Source organism: Lissotriton helveticus, chromosome 5_1 (genome assembly GCF_964261635.1).
Source record: "Lissotriton helveticus chromosome 5_1, aLisHel1.1, whole genome shotgun sequence".
Lineage (NCBI taxonomy): Eukaryota > Metazoa > Chordata > Amphibia > Caudata > Salamandridae > Lissotriton > Lissotriton helveticus.
In genome coordinates this window covers 1,345,180,524-1,345,205,207 of record NC_136065.1, presented here as the reverse complement: position 1 = coordinate 1,345,205,207, position 24,684 = coordinate 1,345,180,524, and the positions used below count along the sequence as shown (strand labels likewise).

The 24,684-nt window shown below is 45.9% G+C and overlaps 1 protein-coding gene across 4 annotated transcripts in view; it reads right to left on the bottom strand.

Annotated features, from left to right (window-relative positions):
- INAVA (innate immunity activator) overlaps nucleotides 1-24,684 on the bottom strand; it is a 115,400-nt gene that overhangs the window by 7,065 nt on the left and 83,651 nt on the right. For all 4 annotated transcript variants that reach the window (XM_078644228.1, XM_078644227.1, XM_078644225.1 and 1 more), the window contains 7 exons: nucleotides 21,161-21,285; nucleotides 20,254-20,376; nucleotides 18,405-18,633; nucleotides 15,134-15,187; nucleotides 13,732-13,996; nucleotides 12,924-13,094; nucleotides 11,514-12,234 (listed from right to left, as the gene is read on the bottom strand). In XM_078644228.1, coding sequence (XP_078500354.1) covers nucleotides 11,514-12,234; nucleotides 12,924-13,094; nucleotides 13,732-13,996; nucleotides 15,134-15,187; nucleotides 18,405-18,633; nucleotides 20,254-20,376; nucleotides 21,161-21,285 — 1,688 coding nt within the window. The remainder of the gene's footprint in view (nucleotides 1-11,513; nucleotides 12,235-12,923; nucleotides 13,095-13,731; nucleotides 13,997-15,133; nucleotides 15,188-18,404; nucleotides 18,634-20,253; nucleotides 20,377-21,160; nucleotides 21,286-24,684) is intronic.

The window sequence follows — 24,684 nt, the reverse complement described above, 5'->3', positions numbered from 1 at the left end:
TGCACTCTGAAGCTCCACTCTGAATCTGCACTCTGAAGCTCCACTCTGCACTCTGAAGCTCCACTCTGAATCTGCACTCTGAATCTCCACTCTGAATCTCCACTCTGAATCTCCACTCTGAATCTCCACTCTGAATCTCCACTCTGAAGCTCCACTCTGAATCTCCACTCTGAAGCTCCACTCTGAATCTCCACTCTGAAGCTCCACTCTGAAGCTCCACTCTGAAGCTCCACTCTGAAGCTCCACTCTGAAGCTCCACTCTGAAGCTCCACTCTGAAGCTCCACTCTGAAGCTCCACTCTGCACTCTGAAGCTCCACTCTGAAGCTCCACTCTGCACTCTGAAGCTCCACTCTGAAGCTCCACTCTGCACTCTGAAGCTCCACTCTGAAGCTCCACTCTGCACTCTGAAGCTCCACTCTGAAGCTCCACTCTGAAGCTCCACTCTGCACTCTGAAGCTCCACTCTGAAGCTCCACTCTGAAGCTCCACTCTGCACTCTGAAGCTCCACTCTGAAGCTCCACTCTGCACTCTGAAGCTCCACTCTGAAGCTCCACTCTGCACTCTGAAGCTCCACTCTGAAGCTCCACTCTGCACTCTGAAGCTCCACTCTGAAGCTCCACTCTGCACTCTGAAGCTCCACTCTGAAGCTCCACTCTGCACTCTGAAGCTCCACTCTGAAGCTCCACTCTGAAGCTCCACTCTGCACTCTGAAGCTCCACTCTGAAGCTCCACTCTGCACTCTGAAGCTCCACTCTGAAGCTCCACTCTGAAGCTCCACTCTGAAGCTCCACTCTGAAGCTCCACTCTGAAGCTCCACTCTGAAGCTCCACTCTGAAGCTCCACTCTGAAGCTCCACTCTGAAGCTCCACTCTGAAGCTCCACTCTGCACTCTGAAGCTCCACTCTGCACTCTGAAGCTCCACTCTGAATCTGCACTCTGAAGCTCCACTCTGCACTCTGAAGCTCCACTCTGCACTCTGAAGCTCCACTCTGAAGCTCCACTCTGAAGCTCCACTCTGAAGCTCCACTCTGAAGCTCCACTCTGAAGCTCCACTCTGAAGCTCCACTCTGAAGCTCCACTCTGAAGCTCCACTCTGAAGCTCCACTCTGAATCTGCACTCTGAAGCTCCACTCTGCACTCTGAAGCTCCACTCTGAATCTGCACTCTGAAGCTCCACTCTGCACTCTGAAGCTCCACTCTGCACTCTGAAGCTCCACTCTGAATCTGCACTCTGAAGCTCCACTCTGCACTCTGAAGCTCCACTCTGCACTCTGAAGCTCCACTCTGCACTCTGAAGCTCCACTCTGAAGCTCCACTCTGAAGCTCCACTCTGAAGCTCCACTCTGAAGCTCCACTCTGCACTCTGAAGCTCCACTCTGCACTCTGAAGCTCCACTCTGCACTCTGAAGCTCCACTCTGCACTCTGAAGCTCCACTCTGCACTCTGAAGCTCCACTCTGCACTCTGAAGCTCCACTCTGCACTCTGAAGCTCCACTCTGCACTCTGAAGCTCCACTCTGCACTCTGAAGCTCCACTCTGAAGCTCCACTCTGAAGCTCCACTCTGCACTCTGAAGCTCCACTCTGCACTCTGAAGCTCCACTCTGCACTCTGAAGCTCCACTCTGCACTCTGAAGCTCCACTCTGAAGCTCCACTCTGAAGCTCCACTCTGAAGCTCCACTCTGAAGCTCCACTCTGAAGCTCCACTCTGAAGCTCCACTCTGCACTCTGAAGCTCCACTCTGAAGCTCCACTCTGCACTCTGAAGCTCCACTCTGAAGCTCCACTCTGCACTCTGAAGCTCCACTCTGAAGCTCCACTCTGCACTCTGAAGCTCCACTCTGAATCTGCACTCTGAAGCTCCACTCTGAAGCTCCACTCTGAAGCTCCACTCTGAAGCTCCACTCTGAAGCTCCACTCTGAAGCTCCACTCTGAAGCTCCACTCTGAAGCTCCACTCTGAAGCTCCACTCTGAAGCTCCACTCTGAAGCTCCACTCTGAAGCTCCACTCTGAAGCTCCACTCTGAAGCTCCACTCTGCACTCTGAAGCTCCACTCTGAAGCTCCACTCTGAAGCTCCACTCTGCACTCTGAAGCTCCACTCTGAAGCTCCACTCTGAAGCTCCACTCTGAAGCTCCACTCTGAAGCTCCACTCTGAAGCTCCACTCTGAAGCTGCACTCTGAAGCTCCACTCTGAAGCTCCACTCTGAAGCTCCACTCTGAAGCTCCACTCTGAAGCTCCACTCTGAAGCTCCACTCTGAAGCTCCACTCTGAAGCTCCACTCTGAAGCTCCACTCTGAAGCTCCACTCTGAAGCTCCACTCTGCACTCTGAAGCTCCACTCTGCACTCTGAAGCTCCACTCTGAAGCTCCACTCTGCACTCTGAAGCTCCACTCTGCACTCTGAAGCTCCACTCTGCACTCTGAAGCTCCACTCTGCACTCTGAAGCTCCACTCTGCACTCTGAAGCTCCACTCTGCACTCTGAAGCTCCACTCTGAAGCTCCACTCTGAAGCTCCACTCTGAAGCTCCACTCTGAAGCTCCACTCTGAAGCTCCACTCTGCACTCTGAAGCTCCACTCTGAAGCTCCACTCTGAAGCTCCACTCTGAAGCTCCACTCTGAAGCTCCACTCTGAAGCTCCACTCTGAAGCTCCACTCTGAAGCTCCACTCTGAAGCTCCACTCTGAAGCTGCACTCTGAAGCTCCACTCTGAAGCTCCACTCTGAAGCTCCACTCTGAAGCTCCACTCTGAAGCTCCACTCTGAAGCTCCACTCTGAAGCTCCACTCTGAAGCTCCACTCTGCACTCTGAAGCTCCACTCTGAAGCTGCACTCTGAAGCTCCACTCTGAAGCTGCACTCTGAAGCTCCACTCTGAAGCTGCACTCTGAAGCTCCACTCTGAAGCTCCACTCTGAAGCTCCACTGAAGCTACACACCGCGCAGGGCAGCTCTGGATGCTGATGCGAGAGGCCAGCTGGGAGGCGCGCTGCTCGTCTTCCTGCTCGTGCTGACTCGGAGAGAAAACTTGTTTTCATTGGGAGAGCGGCCTTCAAAGACCCGGTCACTGCGCCTCTCCGAGTGTTTAGCTTGGGATAAAATGGGCGCAGTGTTGTGGTGATGACAGTAGAGCAAGGGAGGTGCCGGCAATGCCGGAACAGACTCGGGGGCGTTCCCGGCGTCGCGTGACGTCGGCAAAAGGCAAAGAATGTCAGGAACGCCCCCGTGTCTGGTCCGGCATTGACGGACAGGCCCCTCGTCCAATGGCAAGGCTCCGTTTACGGAGCCAGCCAATCAATGACGAGGGCCGACCCAAAGCACCCTACAGTTCTCAACAGGATTTCGCCTGCGCGAAAAGCTGCGCAGAGCGCAGCTTTCGCTAGGCAAAACCTAAAAAGGTGAGGGATACAGACATAGAAACATAGTAAAAGAGGATAGGAAGAAACAGCAGCAATAAGCAACAGAATAGAAAGAGAATAAGAAAAACAACATGGAAGAGAAGGGAGAAAGAAAGAGATAAAGACCAATAAAGAAAAAGGCAATGGTGAGAAAGAGAGAATGAGATGGAAACTGAGGGTGCAAGAAAGCAGAAGATAGTAGACGGGGAGAGCACAAAGAAAAAACAAGTAAAATAACAAATAAAATATCAAGAGAGAGATTTTAAATTACAAAAAAAGAAATATACGCAGAAACCAGAACACACCGTGAAAAAAGATGAAGGACAGAAACGAAAAACTGAAGGCGGATAAAAAAATGAAATAAATGAGAAAGGAAAGGAAACATGGGTAGGGCTACAAAAAGAGAGCAAAAGTGCAGATAGAGACTACGAGAAAGAGTGACTAGTGCTACAGCAAACGAGTGTTAGAAAGAGAGCTACTGTGGGTTGAGCCCTGGTAAAGCCAATAGATCTCACTTTTGGGACCAATAGACTACAGCTTTGGGCTTTTTTTAGATGCTGAGCAGCATTGTTTAAAAAAAATTCAATAGAAAAAAATATAATGAGGTGACCGCTACCGGTGGGTGCATCTTTTAACTGATGCATGCATATGTAAAGGAGTATGTGTGCATGTGTCAGAATGAATATGAACGCTAGCAGCATCCAACCTTAGAAGCTACCACCAAATAATTAAGACCACCAAACGAGCAGCTCTGGTGGGCCCAGGGCCGGACAGGGAACTGAAAGCAGCCCTGGCAAATTTTCCCAGACCAGCCCCCATCTGGCGCATAGCGAGCGAGCGCAGCGAGCGAGCCCAACCGCTACTTTCTCCCCCCAAAATGTTTTTTAGAAAACGACAGACCAAAATGGTGAATTTTACAGCACATTTTTCATTACATATTCAATTGTACCAACTTTCAAAGAACAGTAAATAGTAGATGACGACCTTAAAGACACTGGGGAATCATGCGATTTTGAGGCTGGTGCATTTTGCGTGCTAATTATGGATTTGCTGCCTTTCACAAATGACCCATCAACTACAGATTTTAACAACAACAAAAAAATTAAGTTCCCACTGAATTAAAGTTACTAAAAATGCAGAAACGCATTGCAGCACACTGGAGGATCCTTCCTAAAGTTTGACTGGTCCCCTTTAAGTTCCTTATTTCTGTATTTGGAATGTTAAACTGGTAATAATGAGGTACAACATTTGAAAAAAAGTGTTTACATGTGTTAAAAAGCAAAAATAATAAGTTTATGCTAACACAACATGTGCAGCATTATTTGCCTTTTGCTGCCACATAATTTAGTCAACCTACTGCATAAGTTGGTCCTCCCCTGTGTATAATTCCATTGGCCCTGGCTAGAATATAACAGTTGTAGAAATCGGGTACAAGTAAGGGGATACCACGAGCTTCAGTTTCTTATAAAAAGAATGACATTTCTGACTCAAGCTGAGGGGGGCAGTGTGCGCTCTCTAAAATTAGTGAGGGGACTCACTCCGTCCACCCAGGTCCTCCCCGCACTTGTACTTTGATTCAGGCAACTAAGCGTCCCATGATTCCAAGATTTGTAAACTTAATAACAGCGAACAGGCTAAAAGCAATAACTGCTACTGAAAGATGCATGGATGGTTGGATGGGCAAATAGATAGATGGATTGGGGTATGGCGGGATACACAATAGGCGCAGAGAAGTTGGCTTTATTTTTAGACCCCCTACTAAGGAAGTAGTACTTTAGGTAGATAAAGGAGTGGTGTGTCTAGTCCCACTATCTTTTCCACGTCTGGAAAAAATAGCTTCCATTGAGTGATAAAAGACATAGCAGCACCAGCACACACAGCTTAGCAAGCATACCTTGATAAATAGGCACACAGTCATTTGTGCATGCAGATGAGCAAGCAGACAGGACCCGTGCACACACCTACAGACAAAGACGTACTCTGTTACTGACAGAAGAACACACATACAGAGACACATTGCAACATACAATGTGCATCTAATCACAAACACGATATTAGAGCATACATGGATTGACAGTTGAACAAACTGAGAGGGGGTACATGTTGATAACACATCTACAGGCACCTTGTGCACCCATGCAGATGAACATGCCTAGAGATACCTCTGCACACAGACCAACAAACACAGTCAGACAGGCACCTGGACGCACAAGCATACATGTACATACTTATACCAGTGAAAAAAGACCAATCAACAGAAAAGTACCTATGTGCAGAGGCAAACATACAGGAGCTCAACCACACACAGAAGCCAATAGATAATCAAGAAGACCTTCATTCATGAAGTATGGGTACTTATTTCCACAAACAGTACATGTACCTACACGTATAATCAGACACACATCATGCACCCATGCACGGAGGCCAAGCCAACAAGTATAGAGAAATGTTTGCACACTTACAAACAGGCATAAATGTACCCATGCACACAGAGAGAACAAAATATAGTGGCAACACAATATCCTTAGATAGAATACATGAAGGTACGCTTTCGCTCACATAAAGCACTAATAAGGGCCCACATGCAGGCACCCATGGATGGTGTGATGGAACACAAAGAGCGATACCACGGATGGAAACATGAATGGATAGCTCAATGGATGTATGCAACATTGGTGCAGGGCTGATGGAAAATGGAATTCAAGGTGGAGAAAGAGTGGATTTTCAACACCCATAGTCACTGGTGAGCGTACTTATACAGGGAAATGGAATGCTTCGGTCTCCATGCCCTTCCATGCCTCACACACCCTGAAATTATCACCTGTAGGCAACAAACCTCGCCATGCCCATTCGATCCCTGGTGTAAGCGTATTCAAGTAGCACTGCTATTCAGTGTCTGTATCTCTAATAGTAACCCACAGGGATTCCAGATGACTCCATGTATCCAGAGAGGAGCTTTCACAGACAATTGTTATTAGATGAGTCGAGTGAGTCGATTCAAGCGAAGACTATAACCCCCAGAGTACAATGAATTTTTCAATGAAAGCACATGCTTGAAGCATTGTGCTTCTACGAGGGGCGATCTGGCGATCAGGCGGCCAGTTACAATGCCTTCTGCATGCATCAACTTTAACAGGCTACATTTTCTACTTAGAAGATATATTTAGTGGGTAAGATATTGACCATTTCACATGTTTTCGTTTTCTGACCCTAAAGGAATTACGTTTATTTTCCACTGGCAGATGAAAAAAGTTAATTTGCTCCACGAACTGTTTCACTTTGCTCTTTTCTAAAACATTCTGATCACCCCCCCAGTTACATTTCTTTACAGACGAGATGGGTGTGATGGAATTAAACTTTGCAGTGAGGCAGAATAGACAAGGTGTGCCAATTTAAAACGGATTTACTCCAATCTAGTAATACCGTGGAATGCACTGTGGTCAGCTGGCTCAAATAGGACCTGGAAGGACTGGAACACTTTAATTACCATGCCTAGGAAATCAGCAAATGCCACAACAGCAAAGCACATATAAACTCCATGCATTATGCCTGGCCTTGTGTTCCACTCTAAAGCAAAACATATAATTCTACAATGCAAAACAAGTCCTTTGTCTTCTATCTTCAAAAGAGGTACCGTGGATGCTACAAATATAATTTGTTAAGCTACAACTAAATGATGTACTCAGCTATCGCCTATTGATGGCTTCTCTCTGCAGTCAGGAAAGAGAGGGAGAGTGGACAGTTCCATCAGAGACCTGCACTCGCAGCCTCGCGCCAAAAACTCATTAATGCAGGTTTTGTCAGACGCTAATTGCGCAGATAACACTAGACACAGGTAGTTAATGTTTAATAACCTATCTTCCCTTCACGACACATACTCGCCTTTGACTCAGCGTGCATAGCTGAGTGAGTGGAAGGCTGTCCTAAATGAATGAAGATTCCATGAATATGCCTGTGATAGATGCACAGATTCATTATACAGGGTGGTTAGCCCCCAAGAGTCGAGCAGCACAGCGCCACCAAAGGGAGCACGCGTATCCTGCCTGCTTACTCAGAACATTACAACAGCTGGCCCTGCTCGGACGGAGTCGGACACACGCAAACAACAGACAACACCTGACCCTGACACAAAGAAAACCTTTTTAGATAATCTGACCTGAATTCATGTTTGAGGTCAGTGCTGCACTGCTGGGGCACGTGGCAGGAGGAACCAAAGGGCTGCCTGCAAAAGGAGGGGGTAGGAGGAGGACTGGAACTCGGAGTGGCTTTTTAATCGTTCTGTGCTCGTCGTCTCACCATTTCGTGTCTCGGCTCGGGGAGTCAGGGCCTACCAGGGAATGCTCCTCGACGTGGCCTCAGTTACCATTCACACGCACTTTATATTGCGCGAGTCCCAATGCGCATGATCACCACCAGCCGCCCCACCCTAAGGTGGGTCAACTGAAGAGACGGCGCAGACGCGGCGGCGTAGACATCTGCGCGCTGTGCGCACCCACCCTATTAAATGTTTACAGTGCTCGCATTCCATTAATTATGCACATTGCAGAGAATCCATTCCAGGCTCGGAGATTGTTGAAGTTGTGCCCCCCTGTCCCCCACACGAAGCGAGGAGAGACACATGCAGAGAGTGAGTGACGACTGTACTCGTGAACTTCTTGGATTCTTTTTCTGAATAACGCAGCTGGACCAAAAACCGGCCCCAGAAACAAAACCGGCCCCCTACCAAAAAAAACGGCCCCCACCCCATCCAGCCGACCGGGGGATTGCCCGGTGCCCGGCATTGTCAGTCCGGCCCTGGGTGGGCCGCATCAATAGCAGCGCCATCAGAAGCAAAGAAATCTTCTCCACTGTGAAAGATTTCACCCCATCATCGGCCGTCTACAACTTGATCACGCCCTCACAGGACCTCTGCATCAATCTCTCTCAATTCTTCAGGTGTCCGTCTACACGGCTGGGGTTACATGCATACAATGTAACTTAGCTTTTTCCCTTTATCCTTTTTTTCCCGTCCTGATGAAGACCCGTCCATGAGGATACAAACTGCCCTTCATATCCTTGGGTCGAAACGTCGACAATCTCCCTCTTGTTGAGCCTGCATCTCGACTGCCCTTGCCCACTCCACTCCCACTGAAGATACAAAGTTTTGAATAAACTGACCGCCGCAAAGTCTAAAAATTGACACTTCTTTGCAATAACCATTGAGGGCAGGCTCCTTTTTTCAAAACCAATGACTCAATAACAATTCTGTGATTCATCATTTCCCGACCTCTTGGTCTCCTTTCTCCTTCACATGAGCACTGACTTTCCCACCCTATATGCTCTATCTTTCTTTTGGTAACCCCATTTGATTTTTGCAATGATTGTATATTTGTGTATTAGAAAAATTTGAAATTTATATATATATTTTTACTGAGAATAAATTGTAGAGTTTTCTTTCCTCTACTTTTACAACATTTGAATCGATTGTTTGTGTGTATATTGGACACCTGTTTGTTTGTTTCTCTTTGGGCTATTTGTGTTTCTGTTCTTAAAAATTTTTTCATTGCAGGATCTATGCTGCATGATAAAGAGAATTGAAAAAGTTTTTTGAATTAATATCAAACATTGTGTGTGGAATTTGATGTCTAGGACCACCTTTTCTATAATAACCAATACCCAGGTCCTAGGACTTTAATTGGGTTACCCCATATATCATAACGGTCTCTCAATTCTTCAGCAACAAAATCAACGTCATATATAGCAACTTCAGTTAGCAACTGGACCCGACAGACCTTGCCAAACAACTCCCGATCTTATTCAAATAATTAATGGTAATCGAATGGACCCCAGAAAAAAAACCTGTGTATCCACTCAGAAGCCACATCGGACTACTGCCCCCATCACGCCTACTCCAGAGGACTGCAACTCATCTGCGCCATGCTCACACATGCTGAATGCCTCTACCTCTTCTTCGACCTTCCCAGATGCTTGAAAAAACACATCTTTCTTCCTATTGCTGAAGAAACCCGCTGCTGATGCTTCAACAGTTGCAAACTACAGACCAATATCTCTGCTACCATTCCTGGCGAAGGTCTTTAGAAAAAATCATCAACAGACATCTCACCAAATACCTCAACAACCACCAACTCCTCGACACCACTCAGTCTGGTTTCAGACCTAACCACAGAAAGTAAATTGCCTTAATCGCTGCCACGGACGATATCCGCAATGTTCTGGACAGAGAAGGCACTGCAGCCCTTATTCTCCATGATCTCTATGCAGCATTTGACAGTCTCCTTCCCCATCCAACGCCTAAACAAGATGGGAATCCAAGGACACACACTCTGATGGATGTGCTTCTTCAGGACTGGAATGACCCAGTCAGTCCGACGTGACCTCATCTTTGAAATTGCGTAAGGATCCTCCCTAAGCCTGACCCTCTTCAACACATACGATCCCTCTAGCCAACATCATCCACTCTCACAATAACAGAGTTCTTTTCTACACTGACATGAGACTCATTCTCTTCCTCATGGAAAAAACGGTCAGTATCCGGATTGAGTTCAATGCCTGCATGACTGAAATCGTCCACTGGATGTGAAACAGCTGTCTAAAGCTGAACACTGACTAGACCAAAATTGTGATAATCAGGAACAGCATATTACATTGGGATTCCACCTGGTGGCCAACAGAACCAGGACTGACACCCATGCCCACCAAGAAGCCGAAGTCTGGATTTTCAATTAGTCCCACTAGGTCCTAGGTGTGCCTAGACTCTTACTGCTAGCACCAAAAAATCCTCAAGGGTGATCGTGCACTCTGCAAATCTTTATAAAATAACATGACATTACAGAATGATATATAGGCTGCATTTGCTTTAATTTTTTTATTTGCAAATCCAAGACGGTTGAAACCACTTGGATAGATAAAAAAGAATTGTGCAAAAGCAAATATAAAAAAAACACACTGGTCTGGGTGTAAGGGAGGATAGAATACAGAGAGTGGGTGGGGGAGGAGGCAAAAAACATTGTACAAGAGTGGAAGCAACCCTGATAGAAGCACACATGGAGAGAAAAACACAAAGGTCGGAGTGCGGGAGAATGAAGAACACAAGAGTAATGAAGCACACGAAAGTAAAAGCAATAAAGGGAATGGGGAGAAGCACTCTAGTGCGAGAACAACACAGATCGAGAGGGGAGCTGGATGAGAAATACACGAGACAAGAGAGAAGAACGCAGAGCACAATGGTGTGGGCATTTGCAGGGAGAGCATAGGGGACAGACAGTGAGAGCTAGAAATCACGTGCACTCTCGTGGAGTGCCTAATGAAATGTTCAAGAGCCTATGCTTCAGGGGAGGGACAAACTCAAAATGGACAAGCAGGGACAAACAGAGGTACAGAGCGAGAGGGATAGTAAAGGCACCAATCGTAAGCACGGAGACAGGCTGAAAGCCCCTGAAGGTTCTTGGTAAGCCCACACCAGGTCTTCTGTAATCAGAGAGTTTACACTGTCTAGTAGGCTTGGCCTAAAAAAAGAGAGAAATGAGTTTCTAGAGGGTGAAGGAGAGATGATGAGGATGAGAAAAAGGTGAGAGAGCACGAAAAGCTGAGAGAAAGAATTGCAGTTGGCACCATACAAGGCTGACTACTCTTACTTTTGATCTAGAACAGGCCATGAGACAGTCATGGAGAAATGCTGTATCTTTAAGAGCAGATTCATAAGAAGTGGGGTGTTCGGGCAACGAACTTGTCAACTACAGACACTGATTCAGATGCAGAGTTGATTCTCGAAAATAACCAATGTCATTGGTTTCAAGTGACTATTGTGTGACTCACCTACACTAATTAACACATCTTCCTGAATGAATCCCCCTTGCAACAACAAATGCAGGCAGGTTCAAACGGGCACAAGGTGGTTCCTTCCTCTAAATCAGACATGAACGTATACCTTAATTACTTACATATGATTCCACAGTACGGTACAATAAGACTAAATGGACATCGGACTAACCCTTAAATTAGCTTTCACTGCCAGGAGCAGCCATGCTCGCATGGCATATGAAGTATCACCACGCACTACCCATGGGAGGACTTTTAACATTACCAAAGGTTCTAGAAGGCAAAATAGACAGACTTACCGGAAGTCGCTGTGTCATGGAGCGTCCCAAGGCCGGGCCTTTCCCTGCTGGGTTCCGAATTCGGATTGCCCCTTGACGGTCCAGAGAATGGGGTCGCGCAGAGCTGCGCAGTCTGGTGCGCTCATGCCAGTTCTGCAGTTCCTCACACACCACAACCTTAGCCAATGCCCGACCTGAACACTCCTTCATGGACGGTGTCCGCACAATCCTGCTTTTGGAGGGGATAAGCTTCTGTGCCCTTGGTTGTGCCATTTCATCCTCATATAGGTGAGGTACTGACTTAGCCACTGTTAGCTGGGGTCGAGTGCGGCTGCTGTCTCTTCTGGAAGCTGGTGTTGGCCGGCTCTCCAAAAACTCCACAGCAGCAAAATAACCAGGTGGAGCCAGTTTTTGGGGGCGCTGGTAGAAGCTGGGGCCATCTAACTCACCAAACGAAGAGTTCAGGAAGATTGGGGATTGTTGCCGGGGTGAGAGATGGCGGATAGCTCTGGGAGGAGTCATGTCCGGGCTGGTGCCACCAGCCGATGTAGCCTGCGAGATACTGGAGATGTCGGAGTTGCTATCTTCAGAGCTGGAGTTGTAGGTAGGATTGGAATGCTGGTGGCTAAGTTTGCCATGGGGGAAGCAGTAATCAGGCACAGTGATGGTGAATTCAGTGACACGTCTTCGTGGAACCATACTGCGTCCTCTGGATTCAGATGGATCATGGGTTCCTGGAACCCTGTGGAAAAAAATAAGAATAAAAGGTCAAAGGTTCAGCCAGAATTCGTTTTTTTGTTGAACAATTTTTCATACCCGGATATTCTATGTAGCTCATGGCAAGACTAGGATAGCCTTTTCTATGAAGAAGCTACAAAACGAAGACATTTTTGCAACACACTGTGAGAAACAACAGGTGTAAATTACCCAGTTGCTGACTGGGTCGCTTGGTGCTGATCGTATAAAACTGATAACCCAAACAGGCTAGTCATCAACTTTTCCTTGAAAATAGTCAATGAGGTGGAATATCTTAAATCCACATCTCAAGACATGTGTAGTGTAAACAAAGGAGAGATGTCTTTTAGCATTATGGGTAAACTTAGGAACCTCATGAAGACCTGTAGGTTTACTCTGAATATTGTGACCTATCAGGAATGGGCAAATATGTACACCATGATAGACTAAGGCCTAGTTTTGCAAAGACTTGCAATTTAAGCACGTCACACCAGGATAATCATATTTTTATCTGCAGAAAGACCCCATATAAGAACATTACCAGCAGCTTGTACTGGATAGTGATAAAGTTCCTACTTTTGAAGGAACCTGAAGTTAGGAAATAAACATGCATCAGAAGGTTCCATCTTCAAACCTCCTCAGACTCATGTCAGGATACAGATAAGGCTCCTCATTTTCTTATAGGCTGAACCTTACCTCATGGATTGTGACTGTCCCCTCCGAACTTGCATCTCTGGTGTGGATGGGGCACTGGAGGAACCTTGGATGCCTTGTACAGCAATGTTAACAAGGGGAAGGAACTGGTATGGTGGAGCGTCCCCTCTTGGCAGATCAGGGCGGCTCAAAATTGGTGTTACTGCTGGACTGCTGCAGGGAGCAAGGAAATGTAAACAAAAAGTATAATTGCAGACTATTACAGCAGAGGTGGCACGTGCATCTCCATTATCATTTTTCATGTTCAAGGATGAGCCCCCTGCTGACCCGTCTTATTTTTGTTTAGTTTAACCGGCATAGCAAAGGTGACAGCAGCGCAAGCTTCCTATGTACTTCCACAACAGGTACAACAGAGGCGATCACAGTGCAAGCTTTACGCAAAAGAAAGAGGGGTTAGCAGCAGACACTCAAGCATGCACACGTACACACGAGAATGTATAAGTGCAAGAAACAGGTCAACTCATACGCCTGGCACAGCCCTGCCGCTCTTACACAGGAGGTTTCATTTTCACAACGTAGGAAGGATGCTTTAGCATCCAAGTTAGATTGAGTTATGGTACACTACAAACTGATTACATCTAGAGTGTGCGAACAGTTCTCAGTGCTAGAGGCAGAGAGTCACTTATACATATGTACACGCATCCCTGGATATATGAAAAAAGAAGATCAATCCGTCCTTTCAATCCTTCACATCTTTGGAAAGACAGGTATACTTCATATGTCAATACCACTGGTATGGGTGTTTGCGGAGTGTCCAAGAACAGCTTCGAGGTCAGTGCAGTCCCCTTACCTTGGTTGGCTTCCTGGGCTCATGGACAGTTTTCGTGGTTTCTGGTACGGCTGGTCCAGGCTGGATTCCCGCCAGGGGCTGTTCTGGATGGGGGAGCGGTCTGTTTCCACCCCGTCGGGGTACACATGCTGCAGGCCTTCCAGGGTCTTTGGGGGTTGTGGTCGGACAGAGCGTGACACAAGGATGGGAGACATTGGGATATTACAGATCTGCTTCGTCTCTGGGAGATTGACGCATGGGGCAGATTTTGGTCTCTTCCCTACATCTGATGAAAAAGAATAAACAAAGCCATCAATCTGCTGTCCAGTGACCCATGACTTATAAATCACTTTACATCTGCTCAACACTGGGCTGGTGGCTCCAAAGGACAGCTACTATTTTAGGCATGGGGCACTCTGAAAATCAAGAGAAGGGATGGCGTTGAAGCGTGGGGCATTTTAAAGCCCAGGCAGCATTCTGGGTCTCATCTTGGTGTTATTAGGTCAATTCTGATGACGTACCTCCTAAAGAGGCTGAGAGTTTAGAAATGAACAATAACTGTTCAGGCATCTTGCACTTGGTGGCAGATGTGGTAAATACATAGATTTATGAAATAATCAATTTCTGAGAACTGGTAACAACTTACAAGGTGCTAATAGCACTGTACTTGCACCTGGTGTCGTTTTGATAAGATGCCTAGAAAAGTGCATTTAATTTAATTTAGTTTTTTTTTAAACTCGGGAATCGGGAAAAAAGGAGGCTCTGATATCCGCAAAGGGGAGACCAGCAATGCGGACATGGCTCAGCCTTAAGTACTCAGTTGAAAAGAAGAGGAGTAACACACGAATGAGGCATGTAGGGGATAGAAGAGGTGGGCACGGGCATGGACATGCTGCTATGCATCCGCTGGACTTTTCCATATTTCATAGCCCTGCGTACACCACGAAATGCAAAATGTCAAGAGTGCATAGAAAGACAGTCACAGTGTACTCAATTAAATCTAAAGTAACCGTTGGCAGCTTTGTGGTTGCCCTCACTTTCGAAATGACTTCCTGACCCTGTATGGTGGGAGATTTCTGAAGCCCCCTATTTGACTGGCTTTTAGGTCTCAATCCCACTGGCTGGTACTTTCGACCACTCAGCTCCACTGTCTCTTGCTGGCTTCCTCACAGCCACTGATTGGCTCAATCACATATGCCTAACACTCCAGACTGAGTTGCTTTCCCACCATGTTGTCAGAAGCTCAGACCCATTAGCCAGCTATGTCTGTGTATAGCAGAGTGCGCCACACTGCGGTTTGGCAATGGCCAGTTTTAGCCTTCAATGAATAATATTGCAGCTGAAAACATCATGCGAATAGGCTACTTCTGTACACAGAATTTATATAAATTCCTAAGAAGCAAGTGAAAGGGTAATTTCTTACCTTCGTCCAGTATCGCTGAATCAGAAAGGGAGCTCTCATCGGAGGCGCTGAGCTCTAAATAAACACAAGAAAAAGAAGAGCAAGATTTAGGAGTTGAGCAGAAGCGACCCTTGGCCATTCTACAACAACCACGTGCCCATGATGTAGGAATCCATCTTGTTTCTACAGAGACCCACACGCAGCCATGGCACCACGTACTTCATTCACTCCTGAATGGCACGTTTGCAGTACTGGGAACAAGACACAAGTGAGTTCATCTGCGTCGTGCAGATCTGAACAGCAGGTTTCCAGGATAGAGACCTTTGCTGTTCTAGTACTAGGAAACTAACTCGCTGTACCTCATTTAATATCACTGTGTGAAACTTTTGCACAACTCTGATAATGCATGCTAGGTTGATCTTTCAGCACTGAGGCCACACAAACACAATCCCACTCCTGGCCTAGCCACACCAACCCTCTCCGGTGGCTGTACTCACTCTACTCTGCCAATGTATCTCAGTCCTGACCTGTAGAATTCTTATTGTTCAAGCAGCAGGTGCCTGAATTGCCCTGCTCATAACATAATAGGCCATACTGTCTCCAAATGTTATATAAAAATAATTACCACATTGTGAAGACATTAGAGCGGCAACTCTTTACAAGGCGGAGAATTCCAAAGAAGGCTAATGACGAGGAGGATGCTACATTCCGCAGACTCTGCATGTTGGCGCAGGCCTACACCTCCTCCTAGGTGTGCCGGCACCAGCCCGCTTCATGAGGGGCGGCTGCAGAGGTGGATTTTCACAACCCGCCCCTATGTAAATAAGCTCTACGGTTGGACGTTACCATCGGTCACATGCACACACCTCCAAGACTAGGATCTTAAGCAGGCCGAGTTTAGCCGGGATTCACCTGGCAAAATGGGTGAGGGGGAGAAACTGCAACACATACAGAGGGCATGCTGTCAGCAATACCTGCCGCTGAGACAGATTTATCGGCTGGGGTTCCCACTAACATGTTTATCAGATACTTCTGTCCCACCATGCAGGGGATACTGATCAACATCCAACCTATCGCATGGTCCACAAGAAATTAGGGGATCAGGCCAGATTAAAGTATCCTCATGCCCTCAGATAGGCTACGATACCAAGATAAGAAACAAATAGAGCTTTCGTTGCCGAGTGGCTTCTACACAGATACATGGAATCCAGGGGTCGAACACACCAGGGCCTCCTGAAATGAAGCAATGCAAACGAAGAGAACCCAGACCCCAAGAAGCTGGTTATTCCCAGGTTTACTATTATAATGATAAAAAACAGGGGCTGAAAACCCGTTCCTCCTTTGTATGCTGCCAGACAAGTAGTTACTCTCAGGAAAGTAGCCACATAAAATACAGTCAATCCACTTCCAGTCAGATCTTCCCAGACATACAACCATACTGATTGAACTGAGCAGCTAACCAGTCCAGCCCACTACTCCTACCCGGGCATGCAAGTACATGGATGCACTCATTTCAAGATTGTAGGTAGCCTGGCTCTATCAAACATCCTACCATGAAGATGGTAGGATGGTGGTCGGTCCTTTAAAGTTCTGTCGGCTAAACTTTGGAATTCTCTTCCCCCTGCAATTAAAGGTCTCCAAAATCATCTGGAGTTCCGTAAAGCTATAAAGACATGGCTATTCCTGGGTTCATTTCTGCCTTCTCGCTGATTGTTTTAACCATGTTTACTTGGTAGCGCTGGGACGCCCCGTTGCTGGGCAGCCATGCGCTGTATACATTTCAGTAAATAAATAAATAAATAAATAAGATATGAGGACCCCAGCTGCCTCTTCTCACCTGGCCCTTTTCTGTCTTTAATACACTACAAAGGCCAGAGTCCAGTTAGCTTGATGAACTTCAGAGATGCAACCATATTGGAATACCAGTCATAAACAGGAACGCTTATATTTGTCTATGGAAAAGGGATTTGCAGGTTCTCTGACACATTTTGGAAATGTTTATTTCACACGGTTCTTGGAATAAGTGTAGCAGACTGTGGACATTTCAAATTTCCCCTCACATGTTTGCCTTACTTTCCATGCATAGTAAAAGTAAGAAAAACCTCTAAGATGAATGAGGGCTCAGTGGAGCCCAGGACGCTAGGTGATAGCAAGTTATCACGATAGGTCAGCAACACAACGGGCACTGGCTGATGTGCTATTTTATTGCAATGGCAGCTCAGGTTGGACCCGCCTGGAGTTGCTGTTCACAGGTCGAGGCTCTGTCTGATTCACTTTGACTGAACATGTCAAGCAGATGTTTGTACTTAGGGACACAAATGGGAAAAAGTGGCATGAGGTAAAGTATGGGAAAGTGCAGAGTTCCTGGCATCAATGCACGGGAAGCCGGCAGAGTGGTGTCGATGGGAAAGAGATCTTAACATCTAATCACACAAATGGCACTGGGAAGAAAATGTCAGCGTGCAGAACAGACCCTGAATATTTCACCCACTAGCTGTCTGCAGATTTAAACATGCCAAAATACACACACAACAAGCGCAGGTGGGTGGACTTCTATTCATATTTTGAGGTTTAAGTCGCCATAATTTCTGCAGCTTTCATAGCAAATTGGTTCAAAGCTGAATTTACCTCTAATAATAACTAGCCTGTTTCTGTCAGTGTTGTCTTCAAGGGTGCACTGCATTCACAACACAACCAGCTCCATCTCATGTCTGTTGGCACACAGATGCAGAGAATCCTTGCTGTCAATCAGCCTGCAGCTGCTGAACCATGAAACCTACTGCAGATATTGCTCGAAGGGCAGTTAATACCATGTAAATTGGTTGGAGATTTCATCTTGAGGCAACTGGATTTCAACCAGGCACAGCAAACAAATTGAGAACTCTACTGTAAGTCTCAAGACTACACTAGGAATGAGAGCTCCACCACTCTAAAACTCAGCAGATGGTGCTCCAAGTAAGACTGACATTTTGTAGAATTCAGCAGAAATGCTGCTTTAGAACACGGCTTGTGGCATTAAGAAGAATTACCCCTACACTCTAAACAGATTTCCAATTAAGGTTTTTTAGGATTCTCCCCAACAAAAACATGGAATTTCCCAGAAGCCTGACATCTTCCATGTGCCCATTGGCTAGCACAAATTACTTCAACAATGCCTCTCCCAAATAGGGGTATATCACACGCATAACTGCTTGATCAGCCAATCAATTGACAGTCACTTGTGAGATCACAACTGGATGAACCTGTTGAAGGATCAAATTTGTGGCGTTATCAACCTCCAGAGGCGGCTCACCTTCTATCAGCGGGGCGCTTGTCCTGGACAGCAGCTTCTGCCCAGCGGATCGGCGCTGCTCGTTCACTCGGTTCTCCAGCTCCTTTAGCTTCTTCTCCTCGCGCACCAGCTCTTGCTTCCTGCGTTTCCGGATCTGCTTCCCAAGATGCTCCTCGCGGTACAGCCGGCGGGCCGCCTCCACGATCTGCAGCTGCAGGGCCAAGTCTCTCTCCAGCCCACTGAGAGGGTCCTGAGGGAGGGCGAATACAGAGATCAAAACAATGGCCAAGAGATTTATGAAAATAGAAGACTTTCTCCAGCTGCCAGAAGAGCAGCAATATGTAAGACAGAAGGACAAGGAAGAGGCATGATAGCAAGGAAGATACAGATAGATTCTTGAGATCATATAGGGAAGAAAGATAGGTAAAATATCAACAAATATATATGTATATGTTCATAAACAAGTAATAAAAACTAAATATTTTTATTTAAGAAATCCTTTGACATTTCCCTGCCATCTGATTGTAGAGGTCTCATGGTACACAGCACCACTGCTTCTCTGCCACATGCATTTTGGACATAGTCTAGGTGAACACTACTGTGTGTCGCACTGGTGCAGAGTACTTCCAAGCAAGTGTGTTCAGGGCTGGACATCCAACACCCTCAAATCTTACAAAACATTGTCGATTTAATGGCATCCTTATCTTTAGGAGCTTTTGTGGCTGAAAGTGACCCGAGCGAGGATTGAGTCAGCATGGACCCCCGATAGACCCAGTACAAAACTTCTTTACATCTCTTGGTCATAGGACTTGATGTGGCATAAGGAGTTGAACAGAAGAAACATCATGCAGGCCCACCAACGTCAGTGTTTCTTCATGTCCGTGGGGTGGAGAGAACACATTTCACTTGTAATGTTTCTAGGTCAGGAGGCCACGGGTGGAGATGGGCAGGTGAGAGGAAATGTGTTTGGCGCAGTGACAATTGCTTGCAGGCGAGGGAGCGGACAGCAACAGACAGGAAAACACAGAGAGTGAAAAGAGAATGAAGGGAGGGACAGGTAAACGACGGTCAAAAACGGCGCAGCCTGTTTGACTGGTGAACATCCGCCCTGACCTGCCATGTCCTCCACAGTTCCAAATCTGGGTCTCACATCCTAACAAAGCATCTCAATCAGGACTTTCAGCAACTCCCACTACAGCGAGGGAACCAACACACACCTCAAACAATGCACCTCTGTCGTGACTGCACCTTCCCCTACTTTTTGAGCACTGGGACCAAACCATTTTTTAAAAGCGTTTCAGTCCTCACTTGTAGCAACTCCTGCTATTCCAACATTGGCACCAAAGCATCTATTTCAACAAAAGGTTTCAGCAAGTTGTGACTTTGGAAAAAACAAATCAGCAGTTGACCTACATCAGCTCTTGAGCTGAAGCACAAAAGCAAGGACCCTCAAATGGCTCTATCAGTGGACCTCAACAATAGCCTGCTGCACCCGCTGTATTTCTGTACTACAAACAAGTGCTAACCTAGTCCTCAACTAACAAACAAAACACACAGCAACTCTGTAAATGTGACACAATGCTATTACATTAGGTCTATAAAATTGCTACAGGTTCGTGCATGGTGACCACGCTTCCACCTTCATAAAGTTGGATTGCTCTATGTGGGTGGTGGGATTCAAACTCTTTCTTTCATGTTTAAGAACAATTGGGGAGTGAGTGGAATCCCCCCTCTTGTTCAGACTGCCGATTTGGGCACCTCCAGTAGTGTGGGACGCCCATGAACCTCTGCTCTCCTGAGCCTCTGTGAGAGTAGAGAGGGAGCTCACGTGTACACTACAGCACCTAAGATCTAGCTTCCAAGCTCTTACCTCTGTTCTGGAGATGACAGTCTTCTCATCCAGTCGGAAGGTGGTCCCCACCCTTCGCCGGATTTGAGGGGCCTTTTCTCCAGGCTTCAGTGGAAATTCTGCCGGCAGCTTCCCTGTCAGCTCCTACATAAGACAAATGTTTAAAACAATATCATCAGCTAGTGCAAGAGATAGTGGGTCACTAAAGCACAATTTGGTAAAAGGCATGGGAGAGTCTGATCTCCCATCCACCTGGTGGACCCATCAACATGTTCTTAGAAGCAGTGCCAAAAACATTTTCTCAACTATATTTATTTCTGCAAAAGCTAAACATCACCAGTCCAAGTGATGACAAGGCACACTTGTGTACTGTGCAGGAGAACACATTTTCTTACTGGGTGGAAATGCTAGTAAGAGTGAGGAAGGGCTTTGAAAGAGGTCTCTGAACTCAAATTGGGGTGGACATTGTTACTTCCTCTGGCCTCCCTGGTCTGTGAGGTCCCACTTACCTGCTTTGGTGGGTAGGAAGGGGACATCTCTCTGGGTTAGAGAGGTGTTTTAGCATCCTCTTGAAGCAGAAAGCATCATACTGTGGGATAAGCAGCCTTTCCCTAGTATAACAGGTGGATAGACTTATCATGTGTACCATTTGTAGGGAGACAGTTGCCTTCTTATTCACTCTGGGAAGCAATTACTCTGATGTTTCCTCCAATTCGAAATCCTGATGAGCCTTTGGCAAGGACATGTACCACTCTTTTGTGCTACAGAAACAACTTCTGAAGGACCCACTTGGAAAAACCCTGTTCTGGACTAAAGGTCTCTTTTGGGTAAACTCATCCCTTGAGAAGTATTTTAGAGAAAAGACCCCATGCTGTGCCGCAGGTTTCCCTCCAGAAGGTCCCAAGAATGCAATACTCAGGCCACCTACCGCTTCCCGCAGGCAAATGATCTTCAGCTCATGCAGGCAGGCCTCCAGCTTCTCCTCCAAAGCCTTCTGCTGCTTCTTGATAGCCTGGGTCAGGTCCTTCATGGGTGCAATTGGGCTTTCAGAACCTGAGGGGGCAAGAGGCAGAACTCAGAAACCAAGCCAACCTTCTTTAGCTGGACAAGACATCACTTCTGCAGAGAAGGAAGTCCATATGTTGGAAGTCCAGAGTGAGACCCTGCTCTGTCAGGGGATATGTTTGTATGCAAGGAGAGGTGGCATTTGCTACCCCTAGAACATAGATATGCATGATAGGTAGCTCTAGTGTAATTATAAACCTACATAGGATAAAAGCAAACATGTGGCTAGTTGCAGGACAAACTAATTTGGAAGATGCACAATAAAGTCCAGTTTTGGGGCCTGAGGCTTGCCAGTATTACACTTTAAGAATTGGCACACCAATCAGACTGCAAGATAAAAATATTGACCAGAATCTTGAAACATCATCACTTGCCTGGTAGTAACTTGTACCAAGTTTCTTACACTCATTTACTACTAGTGTTTAGTGTAGATCATCCAAGAGAACATCCGAAGAACTTACTGGCACTGGGGGCCTAAACAAACCATGACCAAAGTCAATCATATTTTTGAATGACATAGACAATGCACAGCCCATGAGATTAAATGTAATAAACTCATCATGAGCATTAACAACCAGACAGGCTGACAAGCTTTGACATTTCTGCCAGCAATACCTGCAAGCGCAGTAGGAAAAAGTTCCCCAAGTTTCTGCTAGTTCAAAAAATAGAAACGTGAACATAACTTGAAAACCTGTTTAAAATCACCGCATAACTACAGGGAGTCATTACCTTTCTGGGTACACAAAACTGCTGCTGCTGCCCCTTTAGTGAAGAGCAACCAGGTGCAATGGCTCCAGACTGCATGTGATGCCCTGTATCCCCACCGCTGCCTGCAGTGTGTACTGTACTTCAAGCACTCTTACACGTGACTGACTTACTACCTTCTCTCATATCCCAGTGCGTCTGCCTGTGCACCACCAAACGACCCAGTGAAAATGGCTAAGACGGGCAGGAGTCCTAATCCCTTCCTAACATAGAAAATGCTTATCTTTCATTCATAGATGTTTGCAATACTCCTATTAAACATATCCTTTTATTGCCTTGTGCCATACAGAACTCACTTGTGTCCTGATCACTGGACACATGGAGCGCTTCACAAGTTGTCATCTGCATGGTTTCTGAACCATCACAGGGACAACAGCAGCATGATAACATGAATGCCATTTACAAGCCAGTTAAATGCCATTTAATGATACTACACAGAACAAAGGCTCAGATCATAAAATGACTTCCATGGCTTCGTAATGCCCATAGTTTTGGAATGCGACCGTGTTTGATTCTTGCGTCACAGCGGTCTTTTATTGCGGTGCCATAAATATGAATATGCTCTGCCAGATGAGAAATGTACTAACTCATTCATAAACCTACATCCTACGAGTTATGCTCCTCGCTCTGAACACTGTATGCATGGAGTGTGCTAGCATCCCGCAGGCGCTACCCAAAGGCGTCATCAAAAGATGAACAATGAAAATGAAGATTTTCTGTTTGGTAGTATCCGATTGCATACTTGCTGAAACAATGCACCAGTGTTAAGGGGCGGGGAAGCTAGTCTATCCAGTTAAACTCTGTTTAACTCCCATTGTGAAAACAAATATGTAACTAAAAATTGTCTCGGTCTACTATGCAGGAAGAGAAACCGAGAACGCCCACTGCAGCTGAATCTGAGCTTCCAGAGAACCTCAGCGTTGTGTAACTTGAGTATCTAATGGAATCTGATTTTAAGCTCTTTTTAGAACTTCAAAAACATAATATGAAATTTACAAATCGGGCGTGAGGAGGTACATAACTCCCAAATATTTAGCAATAAGGGGTTTTGCGCCCAACTCTGAAAGCCCAGCTGTGCATCTGTGAATTATATGTTTTTGAGATATTTACTACAAACTGAATCCCATTTTTGATGCTGTGGGCATCAGATCACTACTAAAGCCTTGGCTTGTCGCTCTGTGGCCCGTCATGTAAAGAGGTCTCTATAGCTTATCAAATTTAGATGTGATGTCACCAGAACCAAGGCATCCAGGTTTAAAAAGAATCTTTGGCTCGACCATGAACGCGAGCCCTAGACAGCCCAAAGCACACGCCCTGGGTTGAAAAGGACACTGTAAAAATATGTCAATTCCTGATTCTCCTAACATGCATGGTTTCGGCTACAGAGCTATCAAATATTGTGTTTCACATTTTTGGGCATGGCAGGAAACATTATGTGTGGGAGAATGTTTCTTCCGCAACAAACGATGACTCCCAAAGCATGAGTCACAGAAGCTCAAAGTTCACAACAAAACATAATGAAGCAACGCTTTGTCCACATCCATCTCTCACGTTGTAACACTGCTGCCAAAATGTTCTACTCGGCTGTTGAAGGTCATGAAATAACGTTCATGGTGTCTGTACGCCCATGGCGTTCCAATGACCCCTTGTTGGATTCTTACATCACAGTGGTTATCAGGTGAACCATGTATGCCATGGTGTTCCAATGACCCCGTGTTGGATTCTTACATCACAGTGGATATCAGGTGAAAAATGTATGCCATGGTGTTCCAACGACCCCGTGTTGGATTCCTCCATCATCAGGTGAAAAATGTACTCACTGGCTATCAAAGATGTGTGCTGCGAGTTGGACCTCAAGTGATCTGGCCCTGGAAGATCACAAGGTGCATTGAATGGTTCTTTAATATTTACAGTTATGTCAGATCTGCCAATCAAAAACTTCTTCCATTTACCCAATTTTTATTCTTTTGATAAACGATTTCTTACCTAAACTGTCATCATTTTGCGACCATTCTTTAACCTTAAACAGCAAATGATTTCGGAGTAGGCCTGGAAGTGCAGTATTCCAAGTTGTTATGGAAGCAAGGGCTAATTGTTGGGAAATGAGCCAAAGCCTCCCTAGGGGGACTCCTATAAGGCTCTGCGTATCAAACAAAAGAAATTAGACTGGATACTAAGATTAAAGTTAGTATTCTGAGTATTACTTGAGTTTTTCAGAGACATAAGACTATTGGAAATACTTGTTTTATATATGAAATAAGATAGGAATCTCATTATGAAACAGTCATAAGTCAGAAATATTGCCCTGTGTGTTAAATACAAGGTCAAGGACAACCTTGTCAATCTATATAGGTGACTCTTCATAATAGCAATTAACACCAATACGCCTGGCTGGGCTAAGGATTTTGACGTAAATAAAATAGCCTCATACTTGTAGTAGATGGGACAGCTATCTGGATTAGATTTGTCTCTGTCTCCTTTACATAATACCAAGACAATTTTATTTTATTCCTTTTTTTAATAGTAAATGTAACAAGTTTCTGACTCTTGAAAAGTTTCTACCCCTTGTGTTACCTCTTGTAGTGAAAGAATTGCTCAATAAAGAAATTAGGAGTAGTGTCT